Source organism: Pithys albifrons, chromosome 10, assembly GCF_047495875.1.
Source record: "Pithys albifrons albifrons isolate INPA30051 chromosome 10, PitAlb_v1, whole genome shotgun sequence".
Taxonomy (NCBI): Eukaryota; Metazoa; Chordata; class Aves; order Passeriformes; family Thamnophilidae; genus Pithys; species Pithys albifrons.
The window spans coordinates 1,982,375-2,006,130 of NC_092467.1; the positions used below are offsets into that span (position 1 = coordinate 1,982,375).

The following is a 23,756-nucleotide window of genomic DNA, read 5'->3' on the forward strand; positions in this document are numbered from 1 at the left end:
GCTCTAGGATGGAAAGAAAACATGATGGGCTTGAATCCCTGAAGTATTTCCAAAGCAGCTGGAGCTAATGCCACACTGCTGGATGCTGCATTTCTGGGAGAGCTGTCACAGGGAAGAAGGGGGTGGGAGATTTGAAGCAGCCTGCTGTGCTATCCAGACTTAAACTCAGTTCTCAGCTGGAGCCAAGACATGGCACTGAAGGACCTGGTTTAGTGGTGGACTTGGCAGTGCTGTGGGAAGGGTTGGACTCAATGATCTTGGAGTCTTCATTCTGTGATTCTATGCCGATGTCCTGACTCTGAAAGTCAGGACCACAAAGTTGCTCTGCAAGTTCACCTCTCACCTCTACCTCCCAAGGGCTTGACTTTCAGCTCTTGCTGCCTCTCCTCCCTAATTTGTCTTATTTGATGCTCCTCATCCTCTTAAAGCTGATTTTAAAAATGCTTTGCTTAGTCTGCCAAGAAAACACCACCTTTTCTGGTGCTCTCAAAACCTTCCAACCAGAAATACCACTAAAAGGGGAGCTCAGACAGTGGGGGGGGGCAGTCTCAGCCCCTGCAGAACAACTGCCAACAACATTCTTTCTTCCCTTGGCTTTCTCTCTGTCTGTCCATCCCCCACGAGCAGCCCTTCCTGCTCCCCTTACCATCTCCTCTTTTACAGAGGACAGGTAGCATATCACTCAGAGGACCCAGAAACAACTTTTCCCTGCTAATTCACCTCAGCAAGTCAGCAACCCAGTCATGATCTCTGAACAAAAGGCATTCACAGGTGTTGCCAAGGTTTCACCAGGTCTCTTTTTCCTTACCATGCCCCAAACTTCTCCCTTTTCAACACAGCAGGCATAGACTCCATTGACCATTACATTACTGTCCTTCCTGGGAGCTCCTTCCAGCTCCAACACTGCTACACACAGGTCTGCCAGCCTGGACATTGCTGGAGACAGAATACTCACAAGATCCACTCTCCAAAAATAAATGAGACTAAGCACCCTCACTGCAAGTGCAAACAGCAGCAGCAGCAGGCACTGAAGAGACAGCTGGAGCTCTCTGCAAACACCAACAGCCATTCCAGGCAAGGGAAGAGGACACAGAGCTTGTGACTTGGCTGAAAGAATTCCTGGATTTCAGGGATAATTGAAACCCTCCCACTGTCCAGCACAAACTGATCCCAGTGTTGGCCAGAGTGGTGTCTTCACCGTGCCCCAGGAACCACAGTGTTCTCCCAAAGTACCCCTGACACAACAAGAAGCACACAGAGATTTTACTGCTCACACACCAGCTCTAACTGGCTCTTGCCTGCAAAAGATTTCTTCACTCTGAAAGTGTTCCAAGCCAGATGGGACAGGGCTTGGAGCAACCTGGTTTAGTGGAAGGTGTCCCTGCCCATGGCAAGGGATGAAACAAAATGAGTTTTAAGGTCCCTTCCAACCCAAATCATTCTGTGATTCTGTGATTTAAGAAGAGTCTCTTGCCCTCATCCCTTTGCTCATGGATCTTATGAAAGGAGTGACTTTAGATGCCTTACCTAAAGACTTCACAACACCTTCCCCTCTCACCTGTGTTTCCCTGCTATTGCTCAAACTAAGGGTGGAAGCTACACATTCTGGCCCTGAAATACTGCCCCATGCCCCAAGCTGCAACCCAAAACTGCCTTTCCAGTCACTTGCTGCTGGATATCCCTGAGCAGATCCCTAAGAGAAAACGGAATAGTGTCAGAAGTCCCTACTGAAGTCGACTCAGGACTTTTGGTGGTGAACTCCCAGCAGAGACCTGCATGTCTCTCTACAAGTGACTCCTCCCCAGCAAAAGCTCCAGACATACCTGCTTGGCGACTGGAGAAGGCAAAGACCATGATATCATCAAAGCTCCAGGTGTAATCCTGGTGGGGGGGGTAGAACATCAGCTTGGTGGAGGCCTCCTTCCTCAGGTCAATGAGGAACGTGGAATGAACCATGGGCACAGCAAAGCAGCCCATCCTCTTCCATTCCCGGATCAGGGGATACTCCAGGGTCCTTTTGTAATAGCCCTGAAATCACAAAGAGGGAGCTGCTTGTTACAAGAGACTCCTGTTTCAGAGATGCTCCTTAGCGAGAGTTCTCACTCTGAGCTCTTCCTAGCGGAGGATAATCAGGGCTCAACTCTAATCTTTTCCAGCATCTCCCATTTGGAAAGGGCTTAGTCAAGTATTTATAAAGAGTCTCCATCCAAAAAATTAAAGACTGACCTTCTCTCTCCTTTTTAGCAGTTCTTGGATACCCAAGACTTTCCACTGCAAAATTCCTCTAAAATGGAGCTTCAAACATCAGACTGTTTTCTCCTGGCTCTTCAAAAACTTCTTTTGTGCACACAGACTTTAGATCCTAATCTTGGAATGTGCTGAGCCTGAGCATCCATGACATCCTCCAAATTTATCAGGCACAAAGGCCATTCAGTATCTCACAAACACTCAAATTAATTCTGAACATGACTTTTAAAAAAAAACATTTGTTTCACTGCAGTGAAGGCAATATCTCACTTTCCATCAGGTGTGTAAGAATCCTTTCTTCTTCCATCCCAGAGCAAGCAGGTTTAATACTCACTCCTGAGCCTGTCTGGGGGAGGCACTTCAGTCAGACCAAGGGTAATTCTGCCAGCCTTCCAGCACTGTGGGTGAATACCCACAGTGTGCAGCTCATATGGCTAAAGCCACCAGATTTTGAAATAAATATACTGAATTCCTCTAGAAAGAAAATCCTACAACACCAATTTGACATCTGGATGGTTGAATCCAGAGCAGATTCTGGGCTTTACAGAAATGATGAGTCACTAAAAGAAGTTAAAGCTCTGTTTATGTTATGTTTTCCATAAGCATCCAGGCACAGGCTGAGCAAAGCATGGCACAACCACTCTACCCTGGGCTGTGCAGGAGCATGGGGTGGTGCACTGGCACCTCCCCTCTGCCTGTCACACCTTCTGACCACACTGTGAGGACTGGATATCCCAAACACAGCCATCCTGGCTGCCATGGGAAGGAGTGTGTGGGTAGGGACATGACTAGCCAAAGGAAGGGTTAACACACCCAGCCTTCAACAGACAGCCAAGCACAACCACAGGGGAAAGATTCTGGAAACCAATCTTTCTCCTCCAGTCACTCGCTCTGGAGGTTGGGGCTGTTCACTGCTCAGAAATCATGTGTACTCAAGAAAGAATCCGAATCACAGAATCAAGGAGGTTGGAAAAGACCTCTGAGATGGAGTCCAACCTTTAACCCAACACCACCTTGTCAATCAGACCATGGCACCGAGTGCCACATCCAGTCCCTTCCTGACCACCCCCAGGGATGGTGACTCGATGATCTCCCTGGGCAGCCCCTTCCAATGTCCTACCATTCCCTCTGTAAAGAACTGCTTTCTAATGTCCAGTCTGAATCTTCCCTGGCACAGGTTAAGACTGTCCTTTTGTCCTGTTGCTGGTTGCCTGGGAGAAGAGACCAACCCCCAACTGGCTACACCTTCCTCAGGTAGTTGTAGAGAGCGAGAAGGTCTCCCCTGAGCCTCCTCTTTTCCAGGCTGAACCACCTCAGTTTTCTCAGCTGCTCCTCACAACACTTGTGCTCCAGGCCCTTCACCAGCCTCGTTGCCCTTCCCTGGACCCGCTCCAGCACCTCAACATCCTTCCAAACTGAGGGGCCCAGAACAGGACACAGCACTTGAGGTGTGGCCTCACCACTGCCCAGTCCAGGGACAGAATCACTGCCCTCGTCCTGCTGGCCACGCTATTGCTGATCCAGGCCAGGATCCCATTGGCCTTCTTGGCCACCTGGGCACACTGTTGGCTCCTGTTGAGCTTCCTGTCACTCAGTACCCCCAGGTCCCTCTGCCTGGCTTCTCTCCAGCCACTCTGTGCCCAGCCTGGAGCGCTGCAGGGGTTGGGGTGGCCAAAGGGCAGGACCTGCACTTGGCCTTGTTGAACTTCATCCCATTGCAATCAGCCCATCCCTCAAGTCTATCCAGATCCCTCTGCAGAGCCCTCCAGCACATCGACACTCCCCCAGCTTGGTGTCAGCAAATTTGCTGATGATGGACTCAATCCCCTCATCTAAATCATCAAGAAAGATGTTAAACAGGACTGGACCCAGTACTGACACCTGGAGGACACCACTGGTGCCTGGATGCCAACTGGGTGCAGCTCCATTGCCCAACACTCCGGGCCCAGCCATCAGCCAGCTCTTCCCTCAGCACAGAGTGCCCCTGTCCAAGCTGTGGGTGCAGCTTTTCCAGGAGTGTGCCAGGCGAGATGGTGCTGACGGTCAGGCAGACACATCCAGAGACTTCCCCTCATTCACCAGGTGGGTCACTTGGCCATAAAAGATCAGGTTGGTCAGGCAGGACCTGCCCCTCACTGTCCTGTATGTGCCACATGATTGCACTCAAGATTATCTGCCCCACAACCTTGCCAGGCACCAAGCTTAAGCTGACAGGCCTGGAGTTCCTTGGATCCTCCTTCTGGCCCTGCTTATGGTGGGTGTCCCACTGGTCAACTTCCAATCATCTGGGACCTCCCTGGTGAGCCAGGACTGATGGGATGGAGAGTGGCTGGGTGAGCTCTTCCACCAGCTCCCTCAGCACCTCAGGATGGATCCCATCTATTACCACAGAGTTGTGAGCACCTCAGTGGCTCAGCAGGTCACTCGCTGCCTCCTCCTGGATTACAGAAGGTTATTCAGCTCCCCATCCCCATCCACCAGCTCAGGAGTCCCGAGGACAACCAGCCTTATTGTTGAAAACTGAGGCACAGAAGGTGGCAGGTACCTCAGCCACCTCCTCATATTTGGTAACTGTGTTCACCCCTCACTCCCATGTCAAACAAAGAATGGAGATTTTCCTTGCTCCTCCTTTAGATGTATTTATAAATCCACGTTTTGTCATCCTTAACAGAAGTGGCCAGATTAAGTTCAAATTGTGCTTTCACTTCTCTCATTTTCTTTCTGCATGACCTAACCACCCTTAAACACTTCATGTGTTACCTGTCCTTTTTTCCAAAGGTGATACACCCTCTTTTTCACCCTGAGTTCCTGCAAAACTCCCTGCCCAGCCAGGCCACTTCTCTTCCCTGCTGGCTCAGCTTTGGGCACACAGGGACAGCCTATTCTGGAAGTCTGTCCATCCTTCCTGCAGCCCTGTTTGTAAGGGCTGTTTCCCAAGGTACTCTCCCAATCAGCCTCCTGAACAGGCCCAAGTGTGCCCTACAGAAGTCCAGGGCAGAGGTTTTGTTGATGCCCCTCCTTCACTGAGTACTGAAAACTCCATAATTTCACAGTCACTGTATCCACACAGCCTCCAACCACCACGTGTCCCACCAACCCTTCTCTGTTTGTGAACAGCAGGTCTAGCAGGGCCCCAGCCCTGGTAGGTTCATTTATCAGCTTAAGTTATCCTCTGAACATTGCAGGGACCTCCCAGCACACATCCAGCAGGTTAAAGTCACCCACAAGAACAAGGACTGGCAATTTCAAAATATCCCCCAGCTGCTTACAGAAGAATTCATCCACCTCTTCCCTGTGGCGGGGTGGTCTAGAACAGACTCCCACCAGGATGTTAACCTTGTTGGCCTCCCCCTGATTCTGGTCCACAGGCACTCAACCTTGTTGTCACAGATCAAGTTCTACAGAGTCAAGAGACTCCCCAACATGTAGAGCCACCCCTGCACCTCTCCCACCTCACCTGTCCCTTCTGAACAGTTTGTAGCTATCCATGGCAACACTCCAGTCATCCCACCACGTTTCCATGATAGTGACTCCATCAGAGCTTTCCTGCTGTATGATGGCTTCCAGCTCCTCTTGCTTGTCCCCCATACTGTGTGCCTTGGTCTACATGCACTTCAGCTGGGCTGCTGATTTCACTCTTGACTCAGGCTTTGCACCCTTGGGCTCATCCCTGGAGAGCCTGGTTTCATCCCCTTCCACCTTCACACCTTTAATCACCCTGGTACCCCTCTCATCATCCTCATCACTACCAACCTGGACAACCAGCAGTGGGTAATAATCAAATGAGCTCAGGGGGTCTCCTGGTAATACCCCTCACTCTGGCCCCGGGAAGGCAGGAGATCACCCTGTGGGATGGGTCCAGTCGGCACACAGGGCCCTCAGCTCCCCTTAGAAGGGTCTCACCTGCCACAACTACCCTTCTTTCCTTCTTTATCCCTGAGGTTGTGATCCATCTGACAGATGGAGTGCAACTAGGAGGTCCTGCAGGCAGATTTTCTTCTCAAGTGCCATCTGCCTGACCCTCTCAATCCTCATACTTCTTCAAGGGCCCCTGGGGAGGTGATGGGGGTCCAGAGGGAATTCTTTCACCTCCTCAAGCAGGAACCCCTTTCCATTTCCCCCATCTACTTGTTTTTCTCCTTCTGCCTGATGGTAAGAGGGACAGAGTTTCTCTGAGTCCTGCTGAGCTTCTCTCAGGGTTGGGAGGGTGTGACTCCACCACTCTGTTTCCTTTTCCCTCTCCTTAATACTCCTTGGTCTTTCCACTTGTTCCCTAAGCTCTGCCCCAGACAGAGCAGCTCATTCCCCTGTTCACTCCACACACAGGTGTCCTTTGCACTGTGCTCTGGGTCCCCACATTCCTGGTCCTGCTCCAGGTCCCCACACTCCTGGGTCCTGTTCCAGGTCCCCACACTCCTGGCTCCCGCTCCAAGTCCCCACACTCCTGGGTCCTGCTCCAGGTCCCCACACTCCTGGTCTGTGTTCCAGGTCCACACACTCCTGGTCTGTGCTCCAGGTCTCCACACCTCTGGTCCTGCTCCAGGTCCCCACACTCCTGGGTCCTGTTTCCAGGTCCCCAACTCCTGGTCCGTGCTCCAGGTCCCCATACTCCTGGTCCGTGCTCCAGGTCCCCACACTCCTGGTCTGTGTTCCAGGTCCCCACACTCCTGGTCTGTGTTCCAGGTCCCCACACTCCCTGGAGCTGTTTAAATGACCCACAAATGTGCTCTGGCTCTCCTGACTGTCTCCCATGAAACTCCAATCCATGCAGCTGCTGCTGTGCTCTCTCCCAAGGTCTGCTCCGTGAGAGCTGCATGTCAGGCTATCTGGAGCTGGCTTTGGCTTGCCATGGCTCAGTGCCAGAGGGAGGCCCTGTTTCAGGGCGTGCTCCAGCTGTTATTCCCTCCTCAAGTCCCCTGGGAGAGCAAGGCTGAGCACAGAAAGCCCTGGGACTGCACACAGAAACAAGAAGCAGCAACTAAGAGAAAATGAAGAATAAAAGAGGAACTTTGCTGTTCACTTGAGTAGCTTTTTTTCCACCAAATTCCACAAGATGCATTTGTTGCAAGGTTTTTCCCTCTCCTTTTCTCAGATAACACTGGTAATGATGGGAACTTCCTACTGGGTGCACAGGGGCAGAGATCCACTTCAGCCTTTGGAGCTGTGCTGATTTACATCACTGGAAAACCTGGCTGACTCAAGACTTAGCCTTAAAAACTTTAAGGACACTCAATACCTTCACAAAGAAATTTGTATCTCCATTTTAAACCTAAATCTGAAACAAGGAAACACACCTCCCTGCACTCTTTTTCTTATCTCCATACTTACCTCCCAAGAATTTGCAAAGTTCAGGACCTTTTTCTGCTATTTTTATTCAATTACTTAGCTGGAACTGTGGAACTCCTTGTCATACGACAGTGCAGGTGCCAAAAAACAGAGTCAGACAGAGATTTTTGGAGAAGAAAAAAATCCCTGAGATATTTAAAGTATATTCCTAAAAAAATCAGAAGAGGACAGAGAAGTATTTGGGGAAGTATCACACACTTTTTTCCATATTCTTATACTATTCCCTAGGCATCTGCAGGGAACTACCACTATCAGATGGACCTTTCCTCTGACTCAGTACTGTTATGTTTTTATCCAGTCTCTGATCCCTGCTGGTGTCCCTGGTAACACTGGGAAGTTACAAGGATGTTCTGAGCCAGATAAAGAAATGGGAAAATGGAGTTTGCTCTTTATTTCACTGCAGCAATAAGAACAATAATATCAGATTAGGTCTCTGGAATAAAGCAAGAGGGTATAGTAGGGCAGGAAAGTGGAGCCTGCCCCAGGGAGGCTCAGGGATGCATATGATGCTCAGGATTAAACACATTTGTCTATGCAGTACCTTTATGAACAAGGAAACAAGACTCAGCCGTGGAATTAAGAAGGAAATCCTTAAGCTTTCCAGGGCAAACAGGGACATTTTTCAAGAGAATACACACTCTTGCTATTCCAGAAGACACATGGCAGTTGGAGGCAGTAGATGTTCTTTAAAGCAGACTGGATAGTGCTGGGTTTGCATCATTTGTTAGGGGTTGTTTTCCTCTTCACTTCTTAAATTACCTTTATCTCCACTCATGAGGGTTGGGTTTGGGTTCATTTGGGGTTTTTTCTTGCTTTTGTCCTTCCAATTTGCTCCCTCATCCCACTAGGCAGGACCCAGCAAGTGACTAGGTGGGGACTTACCTGCCAGCTACACATACACACCACAGTGGTGTAGGTCAGCTTGTAAAGTAAGAGCTCAGCCTCCTTCTGGCTCTAAAAATAGTATTATTTTCTAACATGGTTTTCTGCCTGATACATCCTGTGGTTTAAAAAAGGTGACAAGAAACTCTGATATTTAGGCTCAGCACCAGTAGCAGTTATAAAAACACCTCAGCACACACACTCCCTACAAGGTAAAGGGTGTTGCCCACTATAGATAAGTGTGAAAAATAACTTAGACACAATGGAGAGTTGAGGAAAGAAAAGCAAATTCCTCCTGGATTAACATCACTATTCAGGAAAACTAGCCTAAAATTATGCATCAAGAGTTTTTAAGGCCATTACAGAAACATATGGAACTACCTAAAAAAAATCTTGTCTGCATATCAGTATTTTTTGTGTAGTTAGTGCAATTGCATCACATGTTAACACCACCCCTGCACACCTCAGAGCTACAGCAGCTTCTGTTCAGAAGGAGGACACTACAGAAGCAGGTGGGAAAGCCCACATAACAGAAGACAATGCCCATTGCCCCACAGATACAGGGCAGGAAGCCTTTGAGAACACAACTCACACAGTCACCTACCACCCTGCATGAGGTCACTTGCCTGGGGGGTGATGCCACACCAGAAGTTGGAGTAGAGGGAGCGAGACTCGAGCATTGGTGCCACCAGTGTCTTGTTTTCTGCTATCAACAGCTTCAGGGTGTCTGGGTTGGTCAGTAAATTATCTGCATCAACAAACTAGAGAAGGAAGAGAAAAAGAAACTTGTTCATAGATGAAATTATGTGCTTCCCCTGACACTTTCCTGGACAGGAGACAGCCAGAGGCACAGGATCAGGAACAGGGACAGGAGGAGAGGGAACGGCCTCAAGTTGCACCAGGGGAGGTTTAAGTTGGATATTGGGGAAAATTTCTTTAGTGTAAGGATTGTCCAGCCCTGGCACAGCTGCCCAGGGCAGCAGTGGAGTCCCCATCCCTGGAGGGATTTAAAAGCTGCATGGATGTGCCTTTGGCAGTGCTGGGTTAATTGTTGGATTCAATGATCTCAAAGGTCTCTTCCATGCTCAACGATTCTATGAGTCAATGGCTGCCAAAGAAAATCCCAGCAACAGTGAGCTGGAGGGTTTGAGGGCACACTGTTGTTACCAGCAAGCCCAGGGGCAGCTGCCCCTGGGACAGAGCAATGAGATGGGCAAAGATGTGGAGCTTCCCTGACTCCACACAATATTACACCAGCACAGGGATAAGAGAAAATAACAGCTGAAAATTCAGGACAAGTTCATGCTGCAAAAAGGACCAAGACCAACTCCAGCTGGCCTCACACCCTCACCCTGTTCAGGGGCTGTGGGAACAGCCTCATTAACTGCTACTGCAGTGACCAAGGGCAGCATCTCCTCACATCTCCAAAACCATTCCCTTACATTTCATGGGATGAGTTTCAACCTGGGGGACCCGTGCATGTACCTACCACCACCACCAGGACTATGTTCAACCATGGAGAAAGCCCTGAGCAAACTCCCCTCCCTGCCTGCAAAGCCTCTGGAGAAATGACCCACAACATCTCCATTTGTCTTTAGATGGAAAGAAAACTTTTTGACAGTCTCCAATACTGAAGTGACCACCTGAAAAGCTTTGGCCTGAGGGCAGTTGTTTGGGGTCACCCTTTGTAGGGCTAATGGGGGTGTTAATGAGGGCCAGAAGAGATCAGGCTCAGCAGCATCAGAAAGCTTGATCAGAAGGCTTACAACTTAACTTTATTTTTAGTTACAGCTTCCCCTTTTATCTACTCTTGTATATAACATGCCAGCACTCATTGGTTAGTCACTTCAGCCAAGCATACATGGAAGCATTCCACTGGCTGCAAGGTGTCTCACATTCTACAGGTGGCTCTCTGCTCCTTAAGGGTGCACTCATCAATTACCTCAGACATTAGGAGATCCACACACACTGTCATCCCCACAATTCCCCCTCTGTGTAACTGTGCCACAAAAATGGCTGCCCCAGTCTTCTAGAGGGCCCCTAGCAGAAGACTAACTGAGCCTGGTATTATTGGCAGCACATCTATCACGACCACAAAAATCAACAATCCAGTCTTCACCGTGGATAAAAACCATCCAGTTATAGTCCATCTATAGTCCATCTTTGAAGCAATTTGTTTAGCTACCTTCATCCATCATTCACTCTTTCACTCTCGATTCTTTCACTCTTTTTTTTTCCTTTTTTCTTTTTTGTCAGATAAATTCATACAACACATGCCTTTAAAATCTTCCCATTCATTACCTTGAGCCAGTAACAGAAACTTAACTGCTGCTCTATTCTGTAATGCAGGATGCTTAACACTACTAACAGTATCAGTTAGCAGTGCACTCAAAGCTATAGATGCAGCATTACTCTGTTTACTTAACTAACACCTTAATTTTCTACCAAATTAACATTATTCTGCTTACTTAATTAACATCTTAATTTTTTACTAAATTAACATTACTCTGCTTACTTAGGTAATATCTTAATTTTCTACCAAAATCAAAACATTGCTGTAGGCAATGCCACAGGCAGTGGAGAACCCAAAGCGTGTCTGTACCAGGATATAGTCCGACCACCTCTCGCGCGCGGCACGAAGGGCCGCCTGGCGCAGCCTCATCACGTGGCTGAACCGGGAGCTTGGCCAATGTTTGGGACCAATTTCTTCTGGGTAAGACCTAGAGAAAGAAAAAAATCGAAAGAAAAGCATGTCTGGCAAAAAAAACCAAAACAAAAAAAACCAAAAAAACCCCCGAAAAACAAAGAGAGAGAGAAAGTGAGTTCCCTTTGCTGCCTTCATTCTGAAAGAAAACCAGTGTTAAGGATCACCTCAGGCAACCCAGGAGAGGTTTTGAGGGAGAATAATTTGAAGTTCAGTGCTGGCATGAGCACAGAGGGCACCAGGGAACAAGCAGTGCCACTGTATTTCCTGATGACCCAGCAATGCAGCAGCAGCCAAGTCAGAAGCTCTTTGGGCAGAGGGTCCCTCTCCAAAATGAACTGCAGCTGATTCACCCCACTGTCCTGGTTCAGCAACCAACACCACTGTGTGGGTGTGACCAAAGCTGGGCATTCTAAACCCTCTGGGCCATTGCCCAGCAACTGTTCCCAATGGCCCATTGGCAGCAGCTGCCCAGGGCACAGCTGACCCCTCAGGCTGGGAGCTGGCTGGGAAAGAAGCCTGGCAGAGGAGCTGGGAGAACTCCCCTCCAGGGACTCCTTGGCACCTCCACACCCACCTGAGGGCTCAGCTCTGCTCATGGGCCAGCAACCATTCCAAAATCCCCCCTGACTCCCAGAGTCAGATCCCCCAGTGTGGAACTCCCTGCCCTGGGGGAGGGACTGGGGGCTCCCACCTGAGGGGAGAGAATCTTGGAGTTTGGGGATTTCTGGGACCACTTGTGGGATCCAGAGGAGGAGCAGAACCTGGACAGGAGGAACCCACCACTCTCCACCAGACTGTGCCATCATCTGCACCAACAGGTTTTTTCCTTCCTTTTCCTTTGGACTTGGGGGAACCACGTGGGGCTCAGCACAGGGGCCACCAAACCCCACTGTGTTTGTGCCCCAGGGGGCTGGGTTAGACTGCTGGGTTTGTGGGTTAAACCCAATTTCTCTTTGTGCCATTGCATTTATTGTAATATTGTTATTAAATTGTAACTCTTTTGTGTTGGGTTTGTCCCTCCTGCCAGTTTACCTTTAAACCAGCACACCCTGTCTGACCCTCTGGTACAGACTCACCTGCCCTCCACTGGGCTGTAAATCCTGCTCCCTTCAGCCCTGCAGAATCAGCACAGCTGGCATGTGAGGATGAAGGCAATCCAGGTCCCAGCAGGGTCCAGGCATTATTAGGAATTGTTAACACCTCCCAGGAACAGCCCTTCAATCTCCCAACACCTGACCCCACGAGCCCCAGCACATCACTAAGTTACGAGCATGGCACTGTTTTCAGGATCAGGTCCAAAAGCAAAGGCTTTGTAGCAAAGATATAAAGAAAGTCAGGGATAGATCCCTTTGTGGAATAAAAATCCAGGACTACTTCTCAGAGCTACAAATGTCAAAAGCTTTTTGAAGAAGTTAGAAAAGTTTTTTTAAAAAACAGTAAGTGAAAAAGTTTGACAGGATGAAAAAGACTCAATTCCACTGCAAGGATTAAAAATGTCAATAAAAATCAACATTCCCTGTGGATTTGTATCACAAATACCCAACCACTGCACTGAAGACCTCAAAAATAACAGCAAACCTAAAGGAAGGGGAAACTGATGTAATTTTCCTTGTTGGAAGAAACAGAAAACAGAACAAAACCAGGAACAGCTGACCTTAAAAATAAACAAAAATTAAAGCAATAAAACTCCAACACATCATATTTCAAAGCAATGGTCCTGCAAGTCATGCAAAGGCATAATACACTGAATTAAATTTAGCTCTCAAAACTTTCATAGATGTCATGGGGATGGGCTATGATTTCTCTGCTTCCTTGTAAATAAAGCACGAGAGTTTTAATTGCCTGTAACTCTTGGTGTGGTTTGTTTACCATGCAGAGAGAGCAGCTGCAGACACTGAACAACTGGATGGAAAATGCTTTCTTCGAAGATCTGCATGAGTTGCTTTACTGAAGTCAAAGATCTCTTCATGGAGAGCTTACCTCACCTTTTTCCATTAGAATACAATTCTAATGGGGCAGACCCCACAAAATAAATAATCCACATTTTAATGCCTGGACATTTAGTTCACCTCCTGGTTTGGAAACCAGGTCAGGTCCTCGCTGTGGTACTCACTGGGGTTCCTCCATTGGTCTCCACTCCACATCATGGTAGAGGTGCTGCACATTCTTCAGCCACTCCCTGAGGATTGCTGTGGTGTTGTCAATGTTGTGGTCAGTGGCTGCCCTGGGAAAGCAGGAGCAGAGGAAGCCTGTTAACACAAGCTTTAGGTCCTTTGCCTTATCACTTGCTTTATCACTGGAAAAGACAAGACAGGCTGTTGTGGTTTAGGCCCAGCTTACAATTCAGTGCCACGCAGCTGCTCACCCTTCCCCTGTGGGATGGGGAGAAGAATCAGGGAAGGGGAAAAAACCCTGTGGGTTGAGATAAGAACAGGTTAATAAGTGAAACATGCTGCTAACAGAGGGAATGGGTTTTCCTCAGGGTTGAGTAGCAGAGCTGCACAGACTGGAACAGGAGGCACAGATCCACGTCTCTGACAGCAATCACATGGAAACACTTCCCAAGGGGCCACAAGCTCCTCTTTGCCTGGGATCCTCCAGCCTTGGGCCACAGGGTGAGCGAGCCAAGTCCCATCCCAGCTGCTCCTCCCCAGCACACCCTTCCCTGGGACCACTCTGCACATCCAACACCTGCTCATGGCAGATTCCACTGCAAACTCCCACCAGTGAAAGGGCTGCTCATTTTTTGTAGCTGAAAGGCAGGAAAGCACAACCCCATGGCAGGGCACAGCTCAGCAGCCTCCACTGAGAATCTGAAATCCCTTCATGTTCCTCTGGGAGTGTAAATACTCCCGAAAGATCCCATGGAGACAGTAAAGACACTGTGGAACACAACCCTCAGGGGAGGGTGCTGGAAGCTCCCCCAGCTGCTACAGAGCTCCTGTTACATCCTCTGGCTCCAAAGGCACTTCCCAGAGCATTCTCTAACGTGCTTCAATCCAGAGCTGCCTATAGTAAGGAGAGGGCACACAGAAGGGAGAAAGGGGGCTCATCCCAAGCCCTGGAGCTACTGCAAAGCTAAATCAGGAAAATACCTCCACCCCAAGTCAGTGTTATGATCCTACGGATGAAAACCCTTTTTAGTTCATGTCACCAGAAGATATCATTCCCATGCTTTAAAAAAATCAAGAATTCAGATTTTCAGTTTATTTATAGTCAAAACACTACAATCACTTAAGGTCAGGAAGACTATTTGTTGAATTCCTGTTTCTAATGAAACAATAAATGAGAGTTCAGCATGGGAAGAGAGGCTGATTCCTGTGTTATGAACTGCTGTCCTATGACGGAGCAAGGCTGGGCTTAGTCATTGCTTTTGACCAAGACCCTGAGTCAGACTGCATTGTATATCTTGTTTGCAATGATGTTTAACCTGGACTAAAACAGTCACAGTGCTGACTTGGTGTAAGTCCAGCTTGCTCCATATATTTCATGGATGAAGCTCATCCCCTTGAGCCCTTGTTTTCACACACTTCCTCAGCCTCCTGCAGCCACCAGTGTTCTGCTTTCCTCCCACACTCCAGCTGCACAGTCAGCTCCAGAATTCCTAAAATACCAGAGAACTGTGAAAATGGCTTTATGTTCATGGTCATCACTGGAGCTGCAGTGGCACCAAGAAGGCCTTGCTATACCGTGGGACCACCCTGCAATTAGGCATCACACAAATGAAGCCAAGGTGATGGTGGCCACCCTGATGAATGCTGTAGTTCATCTCACATCCTCTTCACCGGGTCCAGACTAACCTGAAGGATCCTGCAAACCCCTTAGGTAAGCACACAGCTCCCACAGTCAGCTCCATGTGCTTCTTCCCCTCAGCAAACCTCATCTCATCCCAGTCCTAAGCTCACATAAGATCACTGGGGACACATGAAGGGATTTGCTCCAGTCTGGGGAGGGAAAGGGGAAGCTTCAGAAGCATACATGTCAAATTAATCTCAGTTTTACGTTGGGTGCTCCCATCTCAGCCGGGAGATCCCTTTCCACTGGACTTTGTGCACACACAAGCCCCAAATGGATCAGATGGAGAGATGTTTGCAGGGATGTGCACGGGAAACCCAGAGCTCACAAACCAAACACAAATTTCCTTGACAAGGTAAAAACTTAGAGTCAGTCAGCTTCACATTATTACCACGATGGAAGGCAGTTCCTCAGTTGCTCAGAGCAGCTTCATGAAACCCAAAACTTTGACTAGCAGAAGAATCCTTAAAGTTGAAGGACAATGGTTGGCAGAGTTACAAGACCTTCTTTGCTTCTCCAGGCACAGCAAGGGGGCTGAAAGATGCTCTTCCCATCAGATCTGGAGTTCTCCATCCTGCTCCTAGTGAGGCAAAAGGTCCTTGACGAAATTCCCCCTGGAAGACCCCAAGAGCTAACATGTGAACCATGTGAATGGGAGGCTAGAGCAATCTCTAGATCTCACCACAAGGAATCTGCTAGAAGAAAAATGGAATGATTTTATGATTGCAGTCCAAGCTGCAATGATGAAACACAGAAGGTAAATTCACATCCCATTAGACCTTTCGAAGGTATTGGTGAGACAAGGCTCTGGCACAAAGGACAGACTGCTCTCTCCAGAACTATCCACTCAGCAGCATGTCTAAGCCCAGAAGTTCTCAAAGGCAATAAAGTTTGTTGTGCCCTGGATGAAATAAGTCCTATGACTAGTAATTTGGCAAACCTTTGTTTTTCCAGCTTTGAGCCTCCAAAACCAGACCAATCAAAAAACCCCCCACCAAACCAAAGTAGAAAAAAATTAATTAAAAAAAAAACCCAAACACCAAAATCAACCAATCAACCAACAAAACCTCAAAGCAATTATCACTATTAGTTCCAGAATAATTACTTTAAGGTCAAACAGAAGCAGCACTGACTCCTATTCTAGAATCTGAACCAGTCCACCTTTCCTCCCAGAAAAAAACCACAGCCTTGGTGTTTGCAATAGCACCATGTGGAAAAAACACACACATACTTCATTTTTTCCCTTTTTTTTTTTTTTTAAATGACAACCCCTGCACAAGAAAAACAGGCAAATAAAAATGCAAGCAGGACTTCTCAGTGGCAGCCAGAGCTCCTCAAGCCATGAGAGGCACATCAGGACACTCTTCATAATGGACAGACAGTTTATGGCACCTCAAGAAACCAAGCATGCAGTTAAAACTTCAGTGCTCTACCTCAGATGGATGGACCAGTTGGACCCTGTTTGTTCTTAATCCCTTGTCAGGGTGGTGGTCCATGGAGCACATCTCCCCAGTCCTAGAAAACTGACCATCCTTTCCCTGGCTGATGACAGAAGGAAAGCTTGAGGCACATGGACAGAGCAGCCAACACATCTAAGACCACGGGATGAGACTGCTCATGGGATGAAGTAAGAGTCAAGTACAGTCACAGGGGAGACATTGTGTGGCACAAACCAAGGCCTCCTCTGCATGTCCTGCGAGTGCTCTTGATGGTGAGAGCACATCTCACGAGATGTTGTCACCTCTCCTCACTCGCCTGTTTTGGAAAAGGGTTTTTACTACATCCTCTGATCCTTTACTGGTCCAGGATCTGCACTTGGTAGGGAGCTCACTGAGACACTGTCACGATACCTGAACTCCACAGACACAGTTCTCGATTGAGCCTTTCAGGGGCTTTGCAGGGGCTTCAACCCCTATTGTCAAATCAATCACTTGACTGCATCTCATTTTATGGGTTTTTCTTTCTTGGTATTTTATTTCTCAGTCCTCTTCATGATGGGTTACAGTTACTGGTAGTTGTGGAGAGAAGGGAAGAGCAGCAGCAGCAGCAGAAGAAACAATTATGTTTACATTAACAATATTTAAACTGTTCTTGTGCAAGGATATTCAATTTTCAGGAGGGACTGTATTCAGAGCTACTTTTTCACAGAGTTACACACAATCTTAAATCCTACACACACCATGCAAACTATCTAACATCATACAGCTACAGCTAATTATTAAGTAATATACATTTCCCCAAAACTGCCCAATCTAAAGAGTCTTAATGCAACTTATTTTAACTTTATAGAAGAGCTCTGTTAATGTTACTCTGCAGAGTTTCTGCAGGCTTCCTTTCTTGCTTCTGCAGCAGCTCAAGTCTCCAGACAGATTCCATTCGTATCTGAGCAGCTACACCTGCAACTTTGTCTTTGGTTTGCCAGCCTGAAAACGTGTGAATCCTAACAAGACACAGCTCAAATGCCTGCATGGCCCTCAGGCTTAGGCAGTGCCCAGATTTCTTGGTGCATTTTTTGAAAGCAGGTTGGTGACCACAGCTTCATTATTTGAGTGTGAGCCCATCAGCATTACTGTTGACCTGGCATCAGGTTCAATCACGGGTCTTGAGAGGGTCAGCTGGAAACAGGCATGCAGACAAGATGAAGCCTCGAGAAGACGTGTCTGGTGCAAGGGCACAGGAAGAGGAGAGGTGAGGTTGGCAAGGAGCACAAGTCTTTCCCATCATTCCTCTACATCTCACCATCTTCAAGGCTCTTCACTGGACTCACTCATGTTTGTTAACACCTTTCTTCACCAAGGGGGCTCAAAACCAGAGGTGGTATTTCAGATGTGATCAAACACACCTGCACTGGTGCCAAAGGTTCTTCCTTCCCAGGTGGAGGATGTAGGAAACTTCCAGAGTTTCCCTGCAGGCACCTCTCAAAGCCAGCACACTGCCTGCAATCAATGTCTGGGGGAGAAGACTGGAACAGCAGGCTGGTTTCTCTCAAAAGGGACAGGTTACATCAATGATGGTTGCACCAAAAGGGAGGAAACCTCATTTTCAAGAGCTGATTAACAACATCTCGAGTTTAATTAAAGAAAAAAGGTGCCTTCCAAAATTTACAATCTAAATCCTGAAAAAATGGAGTGACAAGGTAAAGAAAAATTTCTGCCACTCTTTTCTGAAAAGAAAGTTTAATAAATAAACCAGAACACAGCTGTGGATGGACACCCCTGTTCCTGCAACATAGCAGCTTTTTCCACTCAGATTTAAACCCATTTACACTAAACACACATTAAATTTTTGAAAAGTTTGAGTGAGAATGTTCATGTAGGGGCTTTTGTCAGCATAACTATAATCACTTCAATATTTACTCTGGCTTTAACCAGCAGGCACACCATGGACACAAGCCCTTATTGTCCATGCTCAGCAAAGTAACCCCTCCCAAAAAACCCATGGATCATGAACAGGGGAAAAGTAAAACACGATATTAAGCACCTACTGTTTTAATTAAGTAACACGAGTAGCAGCAGATGAGGAAAACAGCTCCTTTTACCAACTGCTCCTAATTTTAGGTTGACAATGTCACCTCAAACTATGTTTGCACAGAGGAGTTGATTTAAGCTCTGATGGTTGTTCTCTTTTCCTCTTCAAAAAAGGAACTAAAACTAAAAATAACTGTTCCCCTTTCTCATTTCTTCAGACCGCAACCTGCTCTTCCAAGATATTTACAGTTTATTTACCTCAATCACTGGGTCAGAGAAGAAAATTCTTCCCTTCACCCTCTGTGTAGGAAAAATACTAGAGGACAAAACCCACCCTGTGTGCTGCCAGCCTGTCAGAACGTGGGTCACTCCACGACCCAAGTGGTGGGACACTCCACACCCAGGGCCCTGCAGTAATTCTCCTGAATTTAACATTTACCACTTCTTCCCTTTGCCACACAGGGTGGGAGGGACAGGGGTCAGTACTTCATGCTGCAGAGTCAGGACTGGAGGCAGCCAGCTCTCAGAAATGAACACTGTAAGAAGGAGCCTTTCCCTTTCTGGCAGTGCTTTGAAGACTGCTGGGCTGGAAGAAGTTGTTGGGATCGCCCTCTGTGGCTGTGAGTGCCAAACCTGAACACTCAGGCTCGAGTGGGCCTTTCCCACCACTCCAGTGAGAACAGAGGAAGGATGGCAGTGCTCAGGATGCTGCTGATGGTTGGGGTTGCATTGAGAAGAGCTCCCATGGAGAGGATGCCTGTGGCTCTCCAGGGCTCCTGCTGCTTCCACACACTGCACAACCGAGTTGAGCATGTAACCAAGTCCCAGGAAACCCCAGGGATATCCATTTTACTCATCTGCCTTGGTTCCTCCTCTTCACCTGCAGCCAGGGATCCAATTCACACCCAAGGCTTGGTACAGGATGCAGTCCAATACTGAGCTCCATTGAAGCAAGAGCCGTAGGTTGGCCACATGCCCTAATCCCACAGGGTCTCATCCAAAGCAAAGCCCCAAGTCAATGGAAAGCCTATTGGTAGATCACTCCTAACAACTGAAACACAAACTGGTGACAAAAGCACCAGTGGGTCCCCTTGGCCATCTTCCACAGAGCTGAGCAGCAATAAAGCATTGAGAGAGAGGCTCAAAACAAAGTGGTGGATGAAGCACATTTCTGTGTGCTGTGTTCCAGAACTTGTGCTAACAGAGGTGCCCAAACATTCAAAAACAAAGTTCAGCCCCCAGAGCAGGACTCAGCATCTTCCTAACCCCTTTCAGCCTTGAGCCAGCAGCAACCAGGCACTGCACAGGGAGTGTTCTCTGATGCTCTGGGCAAACACCAAAGGTTTCAAGCCCCAGAGCATCAGAAAATCCTCAGCACTTCATGCAGCCCTGGCCACAAGTAACAAGTGGCTCCAAAGGTCGCATGGGTTTTACTGACAGATGATGAACAGGATGTGAATTTTAACCTCTGAATTGTTTGGATCTTGCAGCAAAAGTCTTCAGTCCCTTCAGGCAGCCCTGAGAGCTCCCTGCTCTGAGCAGAGCTGAGCTGTCACTGAGGCTCTGCCTGATGATTGTGCTCCTTCTGGGTGTGAGCTCAGCCCTTCCAGAAACAACTGAAAAGGCACAGTCCAGCCATGGAGTCCTAACATGAGTCAAACACAAATTTGGATTTAGATTTCCCAAAACAAGAAATAAATAAAGTAACAGACAAGTAATTTCTGCCCGCCCTTTTTGTCTGGATGCTGCCAGGCTTAGTAAACCAATTCAAAATATAAACCCCACCAAACTGGCAATTTCCACTGTGAACCAGACTAATTATCTTGACTAGCAAACAGTGCAGCTAGGAGAGAAACTGGAAGGGATGGATCCTAAAGGGGAGGGGAAAATCTCAAAACAAGACAGAAGCAAAACACTTCTGAAGCCTGGCAAGAGGGATTTCATTTTTCAGCTGGGAAAATGTCTTTACCACAGAGGAGCAAGTGATGAAGGACCTGGAAGTGTTCAAGGCCAGGTTGCAGAGGACTTGGAATAACCTGGTCTAGTGGGCAGTGTCCCTGCCCATGGCAAGGGGTTGGCATGGGTTGATTTTTAAGGTCCCTTCCAACCCAAACCATTTGATGAGTCTATTGTATAACTCTAAATGGAGTTGTTACTCTCAACTACTTCACACTCTCCTGCTCAGGATCTTTTCAAACCAGCAGGAAACCAAGTAGGGGCTCCCTGTGTCTTTCCAAGCACTCCCCCACCAACAGACAGATACGTCTTTTGCTCACCCAGCACCAAGGAGACTCAGTTAATAAATGATTTTCAATTCCTGGTCTGCCAGCCATATTTCAGATCTATTAATCCTTAAGACTTGGTACCCCAGATTTCCCAGGAATCAATGGCATCAGGGATAACACCACCATGAGACACCACTGACCAGCTCCCAAGAATGCAGTGCAGCCTCTGGACAGATCCAAACCTTCTAAATCACACTGTCACAAAATCAGAACTTTGCTTGCACACTTCTTTAATAGGGCCTGAACATTCAGCCCAAGCTCAAAGAACTGTTTAAGCACTTAAACAAGTTGCCAAAATCCTAACACACATATAAGACTTTTTGGCTTCACAGGGACTTGGCACTTGTTCCAGGGTTTCCTTAACTGAGGACAGACTTTTGGAAGTGCTTTCTTTTGGCTTTTATTTTAACTTGGTCCCCAAGATCTAAGCCCAGAGCAGTGGCAGAGAGCTATATGGGAGCATGGAACCAGTAACATGAGCAGAGATACTGCTCTCCAGGTTGGGCAGCTGCCCAAGAACAGGACCTCACAGCACAGGAATGCAACGCTCAGGGCTCCCTCCTGCCTCCCTCCCCTGCCCCAGCAGCTGTGGCTAATGGGGTTTGCTGGCAGCAGTACTGATTCCAAAGCCTTCAATGATCTTCCAAGTCCAAGTGAGGGAATGATTCACAGCTGTATGTGTATACACCATTGTACACACCAGAGTCTTTGCTCTTTCCATGCTACCTCAAGAAATCCCTTCCTTTCTTGTCCCTCATTTCCCCAGATAATATAATGGAATCCTACAATGGTTTGGGCTGGAAGGGACCTTAAAGTTCATCACATTGCAATCCCCTGCCATGGGCAGGGACACCTTCCCCAGCCCAGGTTGCTCCAAGCCCTGTCCAACCTGGCCTTGGACACTCCCAGGGGTGGGGCAGCCACAGCTGCTCTGCCCAACCTGTGCCAGGGCCTGCCCACACTCCCAGGGAATGATTTCTTCCCAATATCCAAATACCTAAACCTTTCCTCTGGCAGTCTGAAGCCATTCACCCTTGTCCTATACATATGCTATACTGAGATTTTCAGAATGTAAAAGTAGGTTTTGCAACATGCCAGGAAAGAAAACCAAATCCCTCCCTACATCTTCCTTCACCTCCCCAGCTTCCCCCAACTCTCACATCCTTTCCAAGCTTGTGCCTTTACTGCTGCAAGCCAAGAGCTCTCTTTACTGATGTACTGTAGTACTGCTACAGCATTGGTAGACTTATTTTCCTTGGAAACAGGCACAAAATAAAGGAATATTTATTTCAGATTACACCAGCCCAGAGAGAACAGAATTAGCTGAATGTTACATGGTTGAGCCTGGAATGCTCCATTCTTCCAAAGTGTTTAAGAAGGTACCCTCCCAGGTAAGACATTCCTAGGAACTCTTGACTTAAAATATGAAAGATGACTTCCTTTTCATTATGAATTGATTTTCATTCTAAACATGTTCTACAAGACTTAATCAAAGTCATTTCATCATACACAGAAACACTCCTTGCTGGAATCCAAATACTGTATAATTAAATGGCTACAAAAAAAAAGGGATTTTTCATCTCTTGTTCAGTGCTGGCTGACAGAAACAACAAAAGAAGTTAGAGAATGAAAACAGAATATTTTACTTGATATAATTAATGAGGAGGAGTTCAAAAAACACCAAGAGACACACCAAGTTAATTCTGGAGCAGAAGAGAACATTTTTTACCAGTTGAGGATCTGCTCTGCCATCTGGAAACCTGCGGAAAGTTTTGTGTGACACTTGAGTGAGTTTTACACAATAATTGCCCCTTCCATGTGAAAATTTTGCTGATATGCAACAACAAAGCCATTCTTCTCAAAGGTTTGCAGCCAGTTTTTCTGTGAGACCATTACAAATGTAAAGTAATTTGCATCTCAAACTAGAACAAGCCAGAGAAGAACTCAGTGAGTGTGCCATTACCTGTCTTTTCTGAGAGGAAACTCAAATTTAGCATTTGGAGAAGAGTTCTGCTTCAGAATAGGGCAGAACTGCAAAAGAAATGTAAGAACCAGCCAGAAACTCTTCTTCCTACAAGCAAAGTGGCAAAGGATGCTTGGCTATGCACAAAGATTTTGTCTCTGGAGAGAGGAAAATGGGTATGTTTAAAAGGGCAGGAAATGCTCAAAGTGAAAACAGTCACTGAAAATGAAGAGTATTGAATATTTTCACATCAGACTCCCTGGAACTTCCAACCTTTATACACAGCCTGATGCAAAAATAACCAAAACACGAAGATTTCCTTCCCCTGGAGTGACTTTCAGATCACAGCTTCATTTCCTGATGGCTGAGGAAACACTTCACTCTGCCCAATAGTCACAGTTTTTGTTACAAAGCTTTCAACAAACCCCTGTGCAGACCCTGCAACACAACTGTGACCCCAACACGTCTGTTTGAGGCCAGGTCTGCCTTTAGGGCTGATTTCCACTCAGACCTCTCCACTGGACTAGGAATTCCCTTGTTGTTGCTGCAGGCTGAATAGGATTGGCAGCAGGCCAACAGCAGAAGCTCTCCAGATCTGTCTCCAGCGGGTTCCTACCTGCCCACATGCTCAGGTGCACAGAGACATCACCAAGAAAATGTCGACAGTGAAACATTTCCTGCATGTGCAGTGATTTCTGAAAAAATGTGGCATAAATGCTGGGAGGGATCTTTCAGCTCAGCACGTCTGGATTTTGGAGATTCAGGTACACTGTCACTAAATTACAGCTTGAAAAATTCCACCTCTTGTGGGGTTTTGGACAGCATTCAGCATGCAGTGGCCCACACTAAGGCTGTACTGCTGACTATAGGACCTCGTCCTTTTCTGTGCCCACCTCCAGGAAGGCTCCTTTGGTCAACACCCAGAATCACAGAATATGCCAAGCTGGAAGGGACCCACCAGGATCACCAGTCCAAGCCCTGGCCCTGCACAAACACCCCAACACCCCACCCTGGCCCTGAGAGCATTGTCCAAATGTTCCTGGAGCTCTGGCAGCCTCGGGGCT

General features: G+C 47.5%; 1 protein-coding gene across 2 annotated transcripts in view; it reads right to left on the reverse strand.

Annotated features, from left to right (window-relative positions):
- Positions 1 to 23,756, reverse strand: part of COLGALT2 (collagen beta(1-O)galactosyltransferase 2) — a 60,709-nt gene that overhangs the window by 11,251 nt on the left and 25,702 nt on the right. For both annotated transcript variants that reach the window (XM_071565023.1, XM_071565022.1), the window contains exons 2-5: positions 13,296 to 13,406; positions 11,078 to 11,195; positions 9,102 to 9,236; positions 1,824 to 2,028 (exon numbers count right to left, since the gene is read on the reverse strand). In XM_071565023.1, coding sequence (XP_071421124.1) covers positions 1,824 to 2,028; positions 9,102 to 9,236; positions 11,078 to 11,195; positions 13,296 to 13,309 — 472 coding nt within the window. In that variant the 5' untranslated portion in view covers positions 13,310 to 13,406. The remainder of the gene's footprint in view (positions 1 to 1,823; positions 2,029 to 9,101; positions 9,237 to 11,077; positions 11,196 to 13,295; positions 13,407 to 23,756) is intronic.